This window comes from Acipenser ruthenus, chromosome 1 (assembly GCF_902713425.1).
Source record: "Acipenser ruthenus chromosome 1, fAciRut3.2 maternal haplotype, whole genome shotgun sequence".
In the NCBI taxonomy this organism is placed as follows: domain Eukaryota; kingdom Metazoa; phylum Chordata; class Actinopteri; order Acipenseriformes; family Acipenseridae; genus Acipenser; species Acipenser ruthenus.
The window spans coordinates 39121178-39134450 of NC_081189.1; the positions used below are offsets into that span (position 1 = coordinate 39121178).

At 36.9% G+C, this 13273-nt stretch overlaps 1 protein-coding gene across 1 annotated transcript in view; it reads left to right on the plus strand.

The window, feature by feature from the left end:
* LOC117420669 (WD repeat-containing protein 70-like) overlaps positions 1 to 13273 on the plus strand; it is a 130473-nt gene that overhangs the window by 87886 nt on the left and 29314 nt on the right. The window contains exon 14 of the mRNA XM_034034191.3: positions 6483 to 6621. Within this exon, the coding sequence (XP_033890082.2) occupies positions 6483 to 6621 (139 nt within the window). The remainder of the gene's footprint in view (positions 1 to 6482; positions 6622 to 13273) is intronic.

Below are 13273 nucleotides of genomic sequence, written 5' to 3' on the forward strand. Positions count from 1 at the left end.
TGAATAAATCACTCTAGTTTGAACATCTGTGTGTAAAGGATATTGGGAAAAGGTGTATTGCAGTGCTGTTTTGGGACTGCAGATCCTATGATGTACTTTGAGTTGCCATAGTGCTCACACATCATATCCTTGCAGACACGTAAGGTGCTGAAAGTGGTGGATAATGCACCACTGCACAGTAAAAGAAAGATGTGTTGTTGCAGAATTTAACATCGATCAAATATATATTTTTAATCTATCAAAGCCCACAGGTGTAATTTAATCAATTTGGATAAGATGTAAAACTGAGGTCATATTGTAAGTGACTGTGCAATAGCAGTTGTTGATGCATAGTTGGTCGCGTCTGCTAAATGACTATATATATATATTTTAACAAAATTTAATCTAAATTTTTGACTCATCAAAGTAGCCACCTTTTGCAGATATAACAGCCGAACACACTTGTGGCATTTTTTCTACAATGGAAATCAAATATTGTTCGGAAAGTTCTTCCCAACACTGTTGCAGAAGTTCCCACAAATGTGTTGCACTTGTAGGTTGCTTTGCTTTCACCCTTCTGTCCAGTTCATCCCAAACCAGCTCGATGGGGTTTAAGTCTGGAGACTGTGCTGGCCATTCCATGATTTGAAGCCTACCGTCTTGTTCTTTTCTTCTAAGGTAGTTCTGACATAGCCTGGAGGTATGTTTTGGGTCATTATTTTGCTGTAGGATGAACCCCTGACCAACTAGGCGTATACCAGAGGGTATTGCATGGCGCTGCAAAATGCTGTGGTAGCAGTTTTGGTTCAGGGTGCCACTCACTCTGTGCAAGTCGCCGACTCTGGATCCAGCAAAAGAGCCCCAGACCATCACGCTTCCTCCTCCATGTTTGACAGTTGGTGTCACACACCGAGGAACCATCCTTTCGCCTACTCGACGGCGTACAAAAACCCTGCGTGATGAACCGAAGATTTCAAATTTTGATTAATCGGTCCATAAGACCTTCTTCCAGTCTTCAGTAGTCCACTGGCGGTGCTTCATGGCCCCAGGCAAGCCTCTTTTTCTTATTTTGCCATCTTAGCAATGGCTTTCTTACTGCCACTCGACCTGTCAAACGTGCAGCTCGAAGTCTTCTCTTCACAGTTGAAACTGAGACTTGCTTACTTCGACCAGTGTTAAGCTGTGCTTGAAGCTGTTGTCCTGTGAGCCGCCTATCACGCAAGCTGTTGACTCTCAGAAACTTGTCTTCTGATTCTGTTGTGGCTTTGGGTCTGCCAGACCTCTTCCTGTCAGAGTTTCCTCCAGTTTCCAAGTGCCTTTTGATGGTGTAGGAAACTGTACTCACTGACACCTTGGCTTTCTTTGCAATTTCTCTAAAGGAAAGACCTACACTTTTAAGGGTTATAATGGTCTGTCTGTCTTCCTTTGTTAATTGCCTTTTTCTCGCCATTATGAGAGCAATATACTACTTCCTGCAGTACAATACTGTCCAAATAATGCTTAAGAGGGTGTAGTAACACAGTCAGTTCCAACACTGCTTTTATACAGACAGAGGGTTTGTAAGTAATCAACAAAAGTTGGGACACCTGTAGGAATTGTTAGCATCAACTTTCAAGGCTTAATTTACTTCCATTGCTGCAGAACAGCTGTAAGTTGTTAACCCATTACTTGTTCCCTGAAAAAGGCCTTTTTGTATAACTCTGAAATGTACATTATTTTTCAGTTTTTGGTAACCTAAACTTTTTTTTTTTAACCTCTGGCAGTTTACCGCTTACATTTATACCATTTCAGGTTATTCACTGGACTTGAACTGGTTAAATTTCAATAAAAACTGGAAAAATGGGGGTGTTCTAAAACTTTTGACCGGTAGTATGTGTGTGTGTGTGTATGTGTGTGTATATATATATATATATATATATATATATATATATATATATATATATATATATATATATATATATATATATTAGATAGATAGATAGCCTGTCAGCTGGTAGCCTTGAATATATAACATTTCCTAACACCCATTTAATTTAAAGTATGGTTAGACCTAAATAAATTAATCACTGTCCCTTGTGCCCCTGCACGTCAAACTCCCATTCAGAAGTACAGTGCACACCGATAGGGTTCATCCTTGTGGGTGCAGGAAGTTTTTATAAGCCACAGTGTCAACATTGACATCCTCTGAAACTCAAATACAGTATTATTATCAGGGTAAGCAATTAATCAACAAATTGATTGTTATTAATATGATATAAAATAAACTGTATTGAAATTACAGCTGTGTTTTGACAATAGCAAAGACACAAAGTAAACAGTGTCATTCATTGTGTGATTCTAATTCCAATTTTTTTTAACCTCTTGTGCCATTGGCGTGTCCTTGAATCCGACTACTGAATAATCAGAAAGAACCAAAAGTGGCCAGACCCCAGGCATAATTGAAACATGCACCACAGGCTTTTATTGTTTGTTATAAAAATAATATATAGTGTTGCCTCATCACTGTATAAACTTTACAGATATGCATCCTTATAATTAGCTCTCCACTACGTAATGTACATTAATAATTGTATCACTCCTGCATATGGAACCAATATTGCTCTCACTGCTACTTAGCAAAGGGTTTTTTTTTTGTTTGTTTGTTTTATACACAGAATCAAAAGTTTAAAAGTAACATTATATTTAACTTTTACAAAATAACAGGTGACAAATAATATGCTGTAATTCCATCTGGGGATTCATAACTTGAACTTTACTCTCGTTTTTTTTTTTTTATTTATCCATGAAATCACCTTCAGTAATTGAGATCAGACTGAATAATTAAAAAAAAAAAATGGAATGCCACTGAAATTGAACAGTGAACCGTTTATACAATGTGGTATAGATTGCTGGTGCTCCATTCTGATTGGCTAAGCACACCTCAGTATGTTGCAACCTAAATTGGGTGGAAAAACATGCTTACCGGCACTAGTTTCAAATGCATCTTTGCTTACATTCCAGTCCAGTGTCATGCTGCTGAAATTTCGGATGGAGCTGTGCTTCGGTAGTTCAAACAATACTGCCACCAATACGTGTTTTATAACAACTTTAAAATATCTTAAAGAATTTTGTGTTGTTGTTTTGATTTGGACTCAGATTTCCTTTAGAAAGAGTTTAGTCAAGAAATGCCAGCTACCGATCTGCCTCCGTCTGACTTATCTGAACAGTCTGTAACTCCTTCACTAACACCAGTAGTGGTAGGAACAACAGAGGGCTGCAAATTGACAGACTGAACTCATGGTTCTATCTAAAAAGACGTTTTGTGAAGAGGCCATGAACAGGGTTTGAAATTAATCTGCGTCAAATTAATTGATTTCATATTAAAAGTGTACACATTTTATTGCTATTTATTTAAAATATATACTTGTGGTATAAACAGAATATTAAATGACTTCATGGGATACATTTTTTATTCGCCTTAGGAGGATGTCCTCACATAAATCACTTGCCCCTGTCCTCCTGTGGCAAATAAAACTGTGTTCCACGAACGATCATTCAGTATCCTCTATATATACAAACATGTGCACAAAATACTGAGTACACAATATACACTGCCTTGTGTACTTGGTTAATTTGTGCTTTTTATGTGACAGATACCATTTGAATATTAGTATTTTGACTAACCTACCACGAAAAAGGACATTCTGATGGCCATTTCGATTTTTAGAAATAGTGAAAGAAACTAAGGGCCCTTTTCACTCTGGGTACGTTTCCCCCGAAACTCTGTACCCGAGTATGGTTCGGTACGTTTGGCATTCAGTGTGAAAGCACCAAACGTTCCCGGGTACGATTTTAAAATACTGAGACCACCTGAAGGAGGTGCTCTCGGTATGGTTGTCTCCAGTTCGCCTATTTTTACTTAAGTGTAAAAGAGAATTGTACTCAGTTCAGTTGTGAACATGTCGAACTATCAAGTGTACCAAACATGGTCAATCTCCCGGAAGCTGTTACAATGTAAATCCATGAGAGCTGCAATATAGCAAGAGGCCCATAGAAAAACAAATAGGCTAACAAGTACTGTACAACCACTCCCTCGTTTTATCGGGGGCGTCAGGGTCCATTATAAATCCTCTACGCAGCACACCGTTTTAATTCGTACAGTGGAGGGTTACTGCTTCTCATCAACTTCAGTCTCTAATTAATTTCACGAGTCTTCCTCTCCTTTCTTAAATGCACAAACCCGCTGCATTGAAAGAATCCATTCCCAACATAGGAATCTTGTTGCTAGGGAGCAGACGTCACTGTCTTGTGACTTTTGCTAGTGCATTGCTGCCACATGTGAACTCCTCGTTGGCTAAAATAAAAACCGCTTCAGCAAGTAGATATTTAATTTGCTTTGTGTTATTGTGCAATACGTGTGTATATGATAAGAGTATGATATTAATGCTTTGTTTTTAATTGTTTTGTATTTTGTTGTTTGTGATGTGCATTACGAAGTAAAACGAACAGTAATTCTAAGTGCCTATGTATAGTGCAGCTAAGGCATACATAGACAGTAAAAATGGGGAGCCAACTCCAGGACCGCGATATGTTTGAATCCGTAATATAGCGAGGGGCGATATAACGAGGGGTTGGTGTGTGTATGTGTGTATGTATGTATGTGTGTGTGTGTGTGTATGTATGTGTGTATATATATGTATATACATGTATAATACACATATATATATATATATATATATATGTGTATGTATGTGTGACACATATTACATAATATACCTGTCATTTGCGTGGTCGTGCTCTGTACAATAAAGTAGATGAAAAAGAACAAACAGAGAGTCATTATGGAGGCATGAAGAGACAGAAGCTCTTATTAAAATATGGCTAGATACTCATAATCAAAAGTTGCTTCATAATACTCAGGAGTTTTCTGACCTGCTGAAAGAAAAGGGATTTCACCACAGTGCAGACCAGTGGCGGGTAAAATTTACAACAATTGCATGAAGAAAGGTGTTCTGTTGTCTTTTCTGCAAGTGTAGAAATATTCTACAGTTCCTGTCTTGCTGTCACCTTAGTGTGTCACCTTTGCCTGTGTTGTGCATTTATTTTGTCCACAAAATGTGTCAAATACAACAGCATTAAAGCACACAAAAAAACAGGATATTCCCCATGGCTGTTAACATTTTAACTTCCCAGCATGCACATCAATGGCATCATGTGTTTTTTATGTTCTCAGTACTCTTGCTGTTGTGTAGTGTGAAAGGAAAATGTTCTCAGTACACTTGAAAAGACAGAAATATACAGCTATAACCAAAAGTGTTGCATTATTATTATTATTATTTATTTCTTAGCAGACACCCTTATCCAGGGCGACTTACAATTGTATTACAAGATATCACATTACTTTTACATACAATTACATTATTTTTTACACATTATTTTTACAGACTATTACCCATTTATACAGTTGGGTTTTTACTGGAGCAATCTAGGTAAAGTACCTTGCTCAAGGGTACAGCAGCAGTGTCCCCCACCTGGGATTGAACCCACAACCCTCCGGTCAAGAGTCCAGAGCCCTAACCACTACTCCACACTGCTGCCCTCCCTACTGCATCGCCCTGTAGAATTAACACATCTTGCTTCATATTCAAATGAAACCTGCTGAATTATGTCAGATTAACATATTGAATTACATACCTCCTTTGTAGTTTTCCATATACAGTGCTCCCCTTTTATAACGCTGTAGTTGGAAGCCATAGTTGAGACTGTGCTATTTGTGTTCTGCCTTATAATGAGCAAACTAGTGTTAGTGTAATGGCATTATGGGTCAATTGGAAGCCATGACTGTTCCGCCTTATAACCTGTTCCACAGTGTAACGGGCCGCCTTATAAAGGGGGAGCACCCTACTTAACAAAAGATTGGCATTTGACAATTGACAGTTCAAAACCTAACATGAAATACTGCACAACTATTATGGCTTCCGGTAGACTTTTGTGATGTAATTTAGTAGTTTCTTTGATGACATGATGTTAAAATCGAAGTTATGTTAATGTAGCCCTTTTTTTTATTTTATTTTTTTTAATTGTCTCAATCCTAAAATTCTATGTGAAGCAAAACTTTTGGCCATAGCTATACTCAGTACATTTCCAAGTGTGAAAGAGAAATTATCAGAGTACGCGTCGTTCCCCCTGGAAAGAACTGAGTACACTTGGTAAGTGTACCGTGCTTTGACATTTACAAGCGTACCCAGTGTGACAAACATTTCGACTTTTGGTCGAAACGTTTGTCATTGAAATCAAGTTTCTTTCAGTATTTCTAAATTCAGCACTATTGAGTGTTTAATATTTATGGATCATTTTGGTTATTTCTTTTTTTGATGTGTGTTTTATGTTTATCAGGATAAATAGCATGATAGCTGAACTAAAAAATTGAAAAACACTTCCCTTAAAGCACCATGAAACTGACTATTCCCTCCTCCTCTTTTTTTTTTGTTTTTACTATTTGTACATATTGTATCCTTCCACAGGACAGACTGCTGTTTCAGTCCAGATGACAAGCTTCTTATGACAGGGACGTCTGTCAAGAAGGGGGCGGGAAATGGAACGCTTGTTTTCTTTGACCGCCTGACTTTCCAGAAGGTTTATGAAATAGACGTTGCAAGCTCGGTAAGTTATTGTGCTTTCATATGTTCATTATAATTCTTAGTCCATTTATTCCAGTATTGTTTAAAACTATGTATGTTGTTGGCTGAAAAGTGGCTGTGAAATGCATTTTCTTACCATAACAGTATTGTATTATATAACGCAAGTAAAAGATAGACCGTGCCAACAAACTTACAATAACTGGCGGCATCATTAAGTGTGTCACACTGGACTTCTCCATATATCTAGTGAACTGCTTACCGAATATTAGAGGTGCAACAATTAATCGATGCATTGATTAGTGGTCACCTGTCCTTAAATTCCCAGAGCTTCGATTTATATATTGGTGAATTGATGCATCAAATTAGAGAGCAGTTTGAAGTCTGCTGTTGCCGGTTTGCATTAAAACCGTGAGTGTGTGAGCATGCGCTTCTTTTAGTGCTAGTATGGTAGATTAGCGTGTTGCTAGGATACACACTTTAGGCCTCTACATTCGCGTTGGACAAGCCAAATCAGAAGTAGGCCTATTTATGTTTTTGTGATTTAAAAATTAAGGCAATACTTTTTTTTAAATCTGTTAAATCTACTGATTTGGATTATATGGCAATAGTATATGAAAAGTAGCTGAATTTAGCACGATGGTTACATTGTCATGCTTTGTGAGACTGATTCAAATGTTTCTTTGCTTTTGGACATAAAATGTTAACAGTAATGAACAATCATAGTTCAGATAGAAATTACTTCTGTTACAATATTTTTTAGTATTATTACAGTGTTAAAGGGACATCTGGTGCGGATGCATGCATATTCTTTTCAGTTGTTAAAAAGTCCTTTTGTATTTCTTTTTTATGATCGGAAGTGTTCTAATTTGAACGTAAATTGTACCTTTTTTGTCAACTATTATGCACAACACTGTTTTTAGTTATTGGATCTTCTGTTTAAAAAAAATAAAAATAATGTTTGTTTTATTTTGGAAATTAAAAAGTCAATGCATTAATTATTGTTCATAAATGCCTGTTATAATCGAATACGAAATTAGGGTGTCGATTTGCATCACTACAGAGTATTGATAAAATTGCTAAAGACATTCTTCAGCTAGTAAGTTAATTATATCAGAATTTGGGGGTATATGGAGGTCCCCCATCTGCCAGTCATTATTTTTTTTTGGTGAGGACATTCTTTAAAATTTAAATTATCAGAAGAGTATCAGAAAGAAGCATACAGTTTTAGACGTGCATAGTGTATGGAAGCCATAGTAATTAACTTTTTTATGATAAATGTAGCTCTAATTTTGTATTACAACTGTAGTAAGTGATTTATGGTAGGCTTGGTTGTTAGCATTATTAGCATTATTAACCATAGCTGTCTATAGCACCCTGTTGTGTAAATGGGCTGCCCTGACAAGTCTGACTGACTCACTGTCCAACCCCTCAACCTCTGTCCTGTAAGTTAAATTAATGTAGCCTCAAGAAACGAGGTTTCAGGAATGTATGTGAGTTGTAAAATCTTGTTTGTAGGCGTGATGCCAATTCCTCTGTGTGTTTGTTTATTTTTTTGTTCTTAATGATTACTTGTGGACAAGTCGCTGATCTCTGTAAGTTATGGTGTCATCTTTTGTTTTATCTTGTTTATTTTTTAATGTGCCTTACTTTTTTGTGTCAATACTCAGGAATTCCTTGTCTAGATTAATGAGTGAGTCTGCTTTGTGCCAGGAGGTTATAAATGAGCTTTTAGACAGATCTCATATTTCTGGGTGCTCTTCATGGTCTGCATGATCAGTTATTCAGATATCAGAAACGTTTTGTATGATATGGATTTGCAGCAACAGTTTGCCAAAAGTATTTTGTGAAATAAACTTTATATTGTATGGCGTTTACTAGGTGTGCTAGATTCTGTTTTAATTTAATAAAGGTTTAAACTTTTAAAAATATATCGTTTAAACCAGTGGGGCACAATTCGGTCCTGGAGGGCCGGTGTCCCTGCAGGTTTTTATTCCAACTGCACCTTAAAGTACTTTATTGGACCTTATTAGCTTAATTGTTCCAATTAACTAATTTAGGGGATGGTTTGAGCAAAAACCAGGAGGGACACCGGCCCTCCAGGACCCGAGTTGTGCACCACTGGTTAAAACGTTAAAATAAAAACATTTTGAAAAGACGCTGTGTAAGGAGGGTAGTATGCATCCCCCTCGATGTGCGGTCTCGACAGCAGGGGAAAAACGGAAGTCAGACATCTTTGGGGAAGTGCGTTAGCTGCAAGCGCTCTGAGCATTTTAAAATAAATAGCTTTCTATAAGTTTCCGCATATATGTCTATAAATAGGTCTTTTACATCTGCTTTTCTACTCTCCTTAAATGCAATTGATACCTGTTAATCCATTTGTGTATCTCAATCACAACTGAGAAATGCGTTAATAGTAAAATTGGTTTAATCTACATTTTTTTATGAAACCACTAAATGGGCTTTTAAATTGTAAGTCTTACTTTTTCATTAAAATGTCAAAGTGACTGATCTTTATTAATGTAAATACAGTTACTCGTCATAACGATTGTAATAGTGTGTCCAGTAAAACGCTTTATTTTTCATTATAGCTTTAATAAAGATTAGTCTCTTAACAGTACACGTTGCGATCTCGTTTGTACGTTGTACTGTAGTACGTGAAAAATGAAGGCTTGGCCTACTTAAAAGCTCATTAAGTTGTTTGACAGAAACAAATAACGACATTAAATCAAATAAATTACTAAATTAAGCTCTATATATAAAAAAATGTATAAAAACAGTGAAGCAATATGAAAAAAATAATAGCATTGGCAGTACGATAATGGTCTGTTTTGATTAGAGGGCGAGCATTAATTGCATTTACACAAATGTTACGCAATCTAATTATTCAAACAGTGCTAAAATCCAAATTGCTAATTTATACTACTTACTGTATATAACAGACAAGAACTAGTCTTTATTCCAAGTACAGTACTGACTTTATTCCAAGTACACTAGCACGTTAATTCAAAGAATCAATATTCCATTTAAAAATAATAATAATAATAATAATTTACTAATAGCAATAGTGTGTACTTATCTAACTGGCAGCAGTAAAAAAAAATAAAAAAATAAATAAAAGATAAAAATGGAAGCAATCTTCTGTTTAAAAAAAAAAAAAAATTGTATAACATCGTTCGAGTCTCAGAATAGCAAAAATCCGATATCCTCCGCAGTTGAAATTGGTTGCATGCCATTTGCAATCGACTCAATCAACCGTCTCAATCAACCAAATTTTATCGCATTTCCTAAGATTTCGCTTGCAGGTCCACGCTAGATCAAGCTTCAGTAGAAGCAGACTAGTCATGTGACCAAAAGCATGCTGGACATTGGGAGGTGAATATCCAATGACAATGATGCCACATGACAAAGGTAGGAAGTAATAAAGAAAAAAAAAAAAAAAAAAAAAAAAAAACGAGTAGCTGTTTCATATTTGCCCTGCACATTTTTGACAAAGTTTAAACGATTAAGCAAAATTAAAAACGTTTCACACTTTACTAATGTTTAAACGTTTAAACTCTGAACGATTTACACCCCTAGCGTTTACTTTATTATCTGTCGTGGCCCTGCTATTGAATATAATCTAGTGTTTTACTCTGTGTAATTGCTCCACAAAGCAAATAGTCTACTTCCTGTTTCTCATACCCCTTCTCCACTGGCACATCTGACCCATGAGGGCTTGGTACGGTACGGGTACGGGTGGTTCTCCACTGGCTATTTGTCGAGCCAAGTGAGAACCAAACCGCGAAACTCTGGTCTCACAAGGCATCTGAATCCGACTGTGAGCCGAACCGAGCCGAGCCAGGGGTGGGGTTAAGGATTTTTGTCATTACGTTGCATCAGTCAGTACACTCCAGAAAGAAAAACAACAAACATGGCGGGCAGCCAGTGTGATGAGAGAAAAGTACAGCCTTGGGTCGCTGAGGAAGTGCAGGATCTAGTTTCTCTGTGGGCAGATGGAAGTGTTCTGGAAGATCTGGAGTCGTGCATCAGAAATGAGAAAGTTTATGCCCGAATTTCTGACAATTTGAAGCAAAAAAACATAAACCACGGGTAAGGTACACTTAACTCACCCACTCAAAAACACAAAATTCTACCATATTTCTCAACCTTGACCTTTGTTATATTAATATAAAGAAAAATAAGTGAAAATAAAACAATTCTAAACTTATTTACAAAAATAGTGAAACAAAATACTGTCCAGCTGTACCATTATAATACATATAAAATATACTGTCCAGCTGTACCATTATAATACATATAAAATACTGTCCATCTGTACCATTATAATACATACAAAATACTGTCCAGCTGTACCATTATAATACATACAAAATACTGTCCAGCTGTACCATTATAATACATATACAATACTGTCCCGCTGTACCATTATAATACATATAAAATACTGTCCAGCCGTACCATTATAATACATACAAAATACTGTCCAGCTGTACCATTATAATACATATAAAATATACTGTCCAGCTGTATCATTATAATACATATACAATACTGTCCAGCCGTACCATTATAATACATACAAAATACTGTCCAGCTGTACCATTATAATACATATACAGTACTGTCCAGCTGTACCATTCTAATACATATACAATACTGTCCAGCTGTACCATTATAATACATATACAATACTGTCCAGCCGTACCATACATAAAACGACGACACTCGTTGTGCTTGCGCAGCTTCTTTTATTTAAGCACCCAAACAAAAAACAACTATCCTTTATCTTTGGCAAATCATATTTTTAAAACCTTCTTTTTTCCCCTTCAACAGAACTAATTGAACTTTAGTAAGTCGATATAATCAGTAAAATGTGTGGATTATATCAAAACATTCCTAGAGTGTATCTGCAGATGCTCGCACATTTATCTAAGAGGTGGGTTTTTTTCCTTCTTTTTTTGTTGCAATATCACAATGTACATGTTTTTATTTATGGATTTTGTTTTATTTTACTTTCAAGCGCAGGATCGATCAAGTTTCACCTTACTGTTGGCAGTAGTTAACTTAATCAGATAGAAAAATCACAGGTAAATTAGGGCTTAAACATGTAGGCTAGATACTGTAGTATACCATCAAAGTTCAATTGAAAAAAAAAAAGAAAGTTGATGCTTGATGTACCAAATCAAACCGTAAATCTTCTGAGGCAGTACCTTCTGGTTACACATCTGTAGTGACATTACATACTGTATCTCCAAATAAATAATAAAACAAATCTCTGATTTCTAGCATATCCCTTGTTTTACTGGGAAAGCCTCACTGAGGTGTTACATTTCAAGAGTTGTTGTTTTGTCCCATTGAATACATGCATGAGTGGTGCAAAAACCAGTAGATGTATGAAAACATTTAGACACCTTTATTCATTTTGTAGCAGAGGAGAATAAAAATATATATTGTCTGCTTAATAGTTCCCTTTCAAGTACAAAATGTACTGAATCGGTATTTAACTCCTAAAGAAACTGAATCCTGAATGCTTTATACCAAAGCTGCTTCCCTACGGGCCCGAGGTTACTGTATCGGTACCTGGTGAAGAACCGACCCGTATATGCGACCCGTACTGAACCGGTACCGAGGTCACCGACCCGCATCTGATCCCGACACGGTACCGAATCAGGACAAAGGCTACTGCACCTTTGATTGACTCATTTGTGCCTAGTCTCCAGCTCAAGCAGGGGCCCACACGGAACTTGTCACCAGCCGCCTTCAACAGTTCGGCCTTACAGTGAGTCATGTGAGAGCCAGATCACACCTTTCCAGACAGCCTCCTATCTCGGAGTGTGCTTGGACTCCTGGTCCATGCTGTCCACTCTGTTGGACGGCAGAGCTCAGAGAATAGATACGTGTTTGGAGCTCTTTCAACTCTACAGGGCGGCTTCCTAGTCAACCCTTACAACACAGGCATAGAGGTGAAATTCACCCTCAATTTTTTCACCCTACTTGTAACTTGGGTACCGAATGGTGACGCACAAGGCAGCCTCTCTGCTTAGCCTTATAGAATTCTGGTCATTTTGCAATCATGCCCTTGCAACAGCTTGGGTATACTCGCCCACATTCAGTAATGGTTACATTTCATACTTGAAAGGGAACGTTAGGTTCTTATCATAACCCTGGTTCCCTGAAATAGAAATGTAACCATTACCCTTCAAGATCAATGTGTCTGTTATTTGCAGCAGGCTTCAAGGCAAAATGACACTGACTGTGACTGCAGCCCTTTTGATCCCTCGGGGGCGGGGTCATGACTGTGTCACAGGCTCAAAGGAGCAGCTTTGATATAAAGTATTCAGGATTCAGGTCTTTAGGAGGTAAATACCCATTCAATAATGGCTACATTTCTATTTCAGGGAACCAGGGTTATGATAATAACCTAATGTTTTCTAATATACTGGACTACACATCACATTCAGCATTTGTGTGCGTTTCATCAATGATCTTCAATTAATATCCATCCTATGCATCAACAATTTACTCAAAGCCTCCACTAGTTTTCTACTATTATAACAACCTTGACTTGCATAAAGAAGGAAAAACATTGAATGAAATAGCTTGCATCACTTGATTTTCAAGGTGTGATATCCGAAGCATAATCAACAAGTACAGAGAAACATCATTTGTAATTG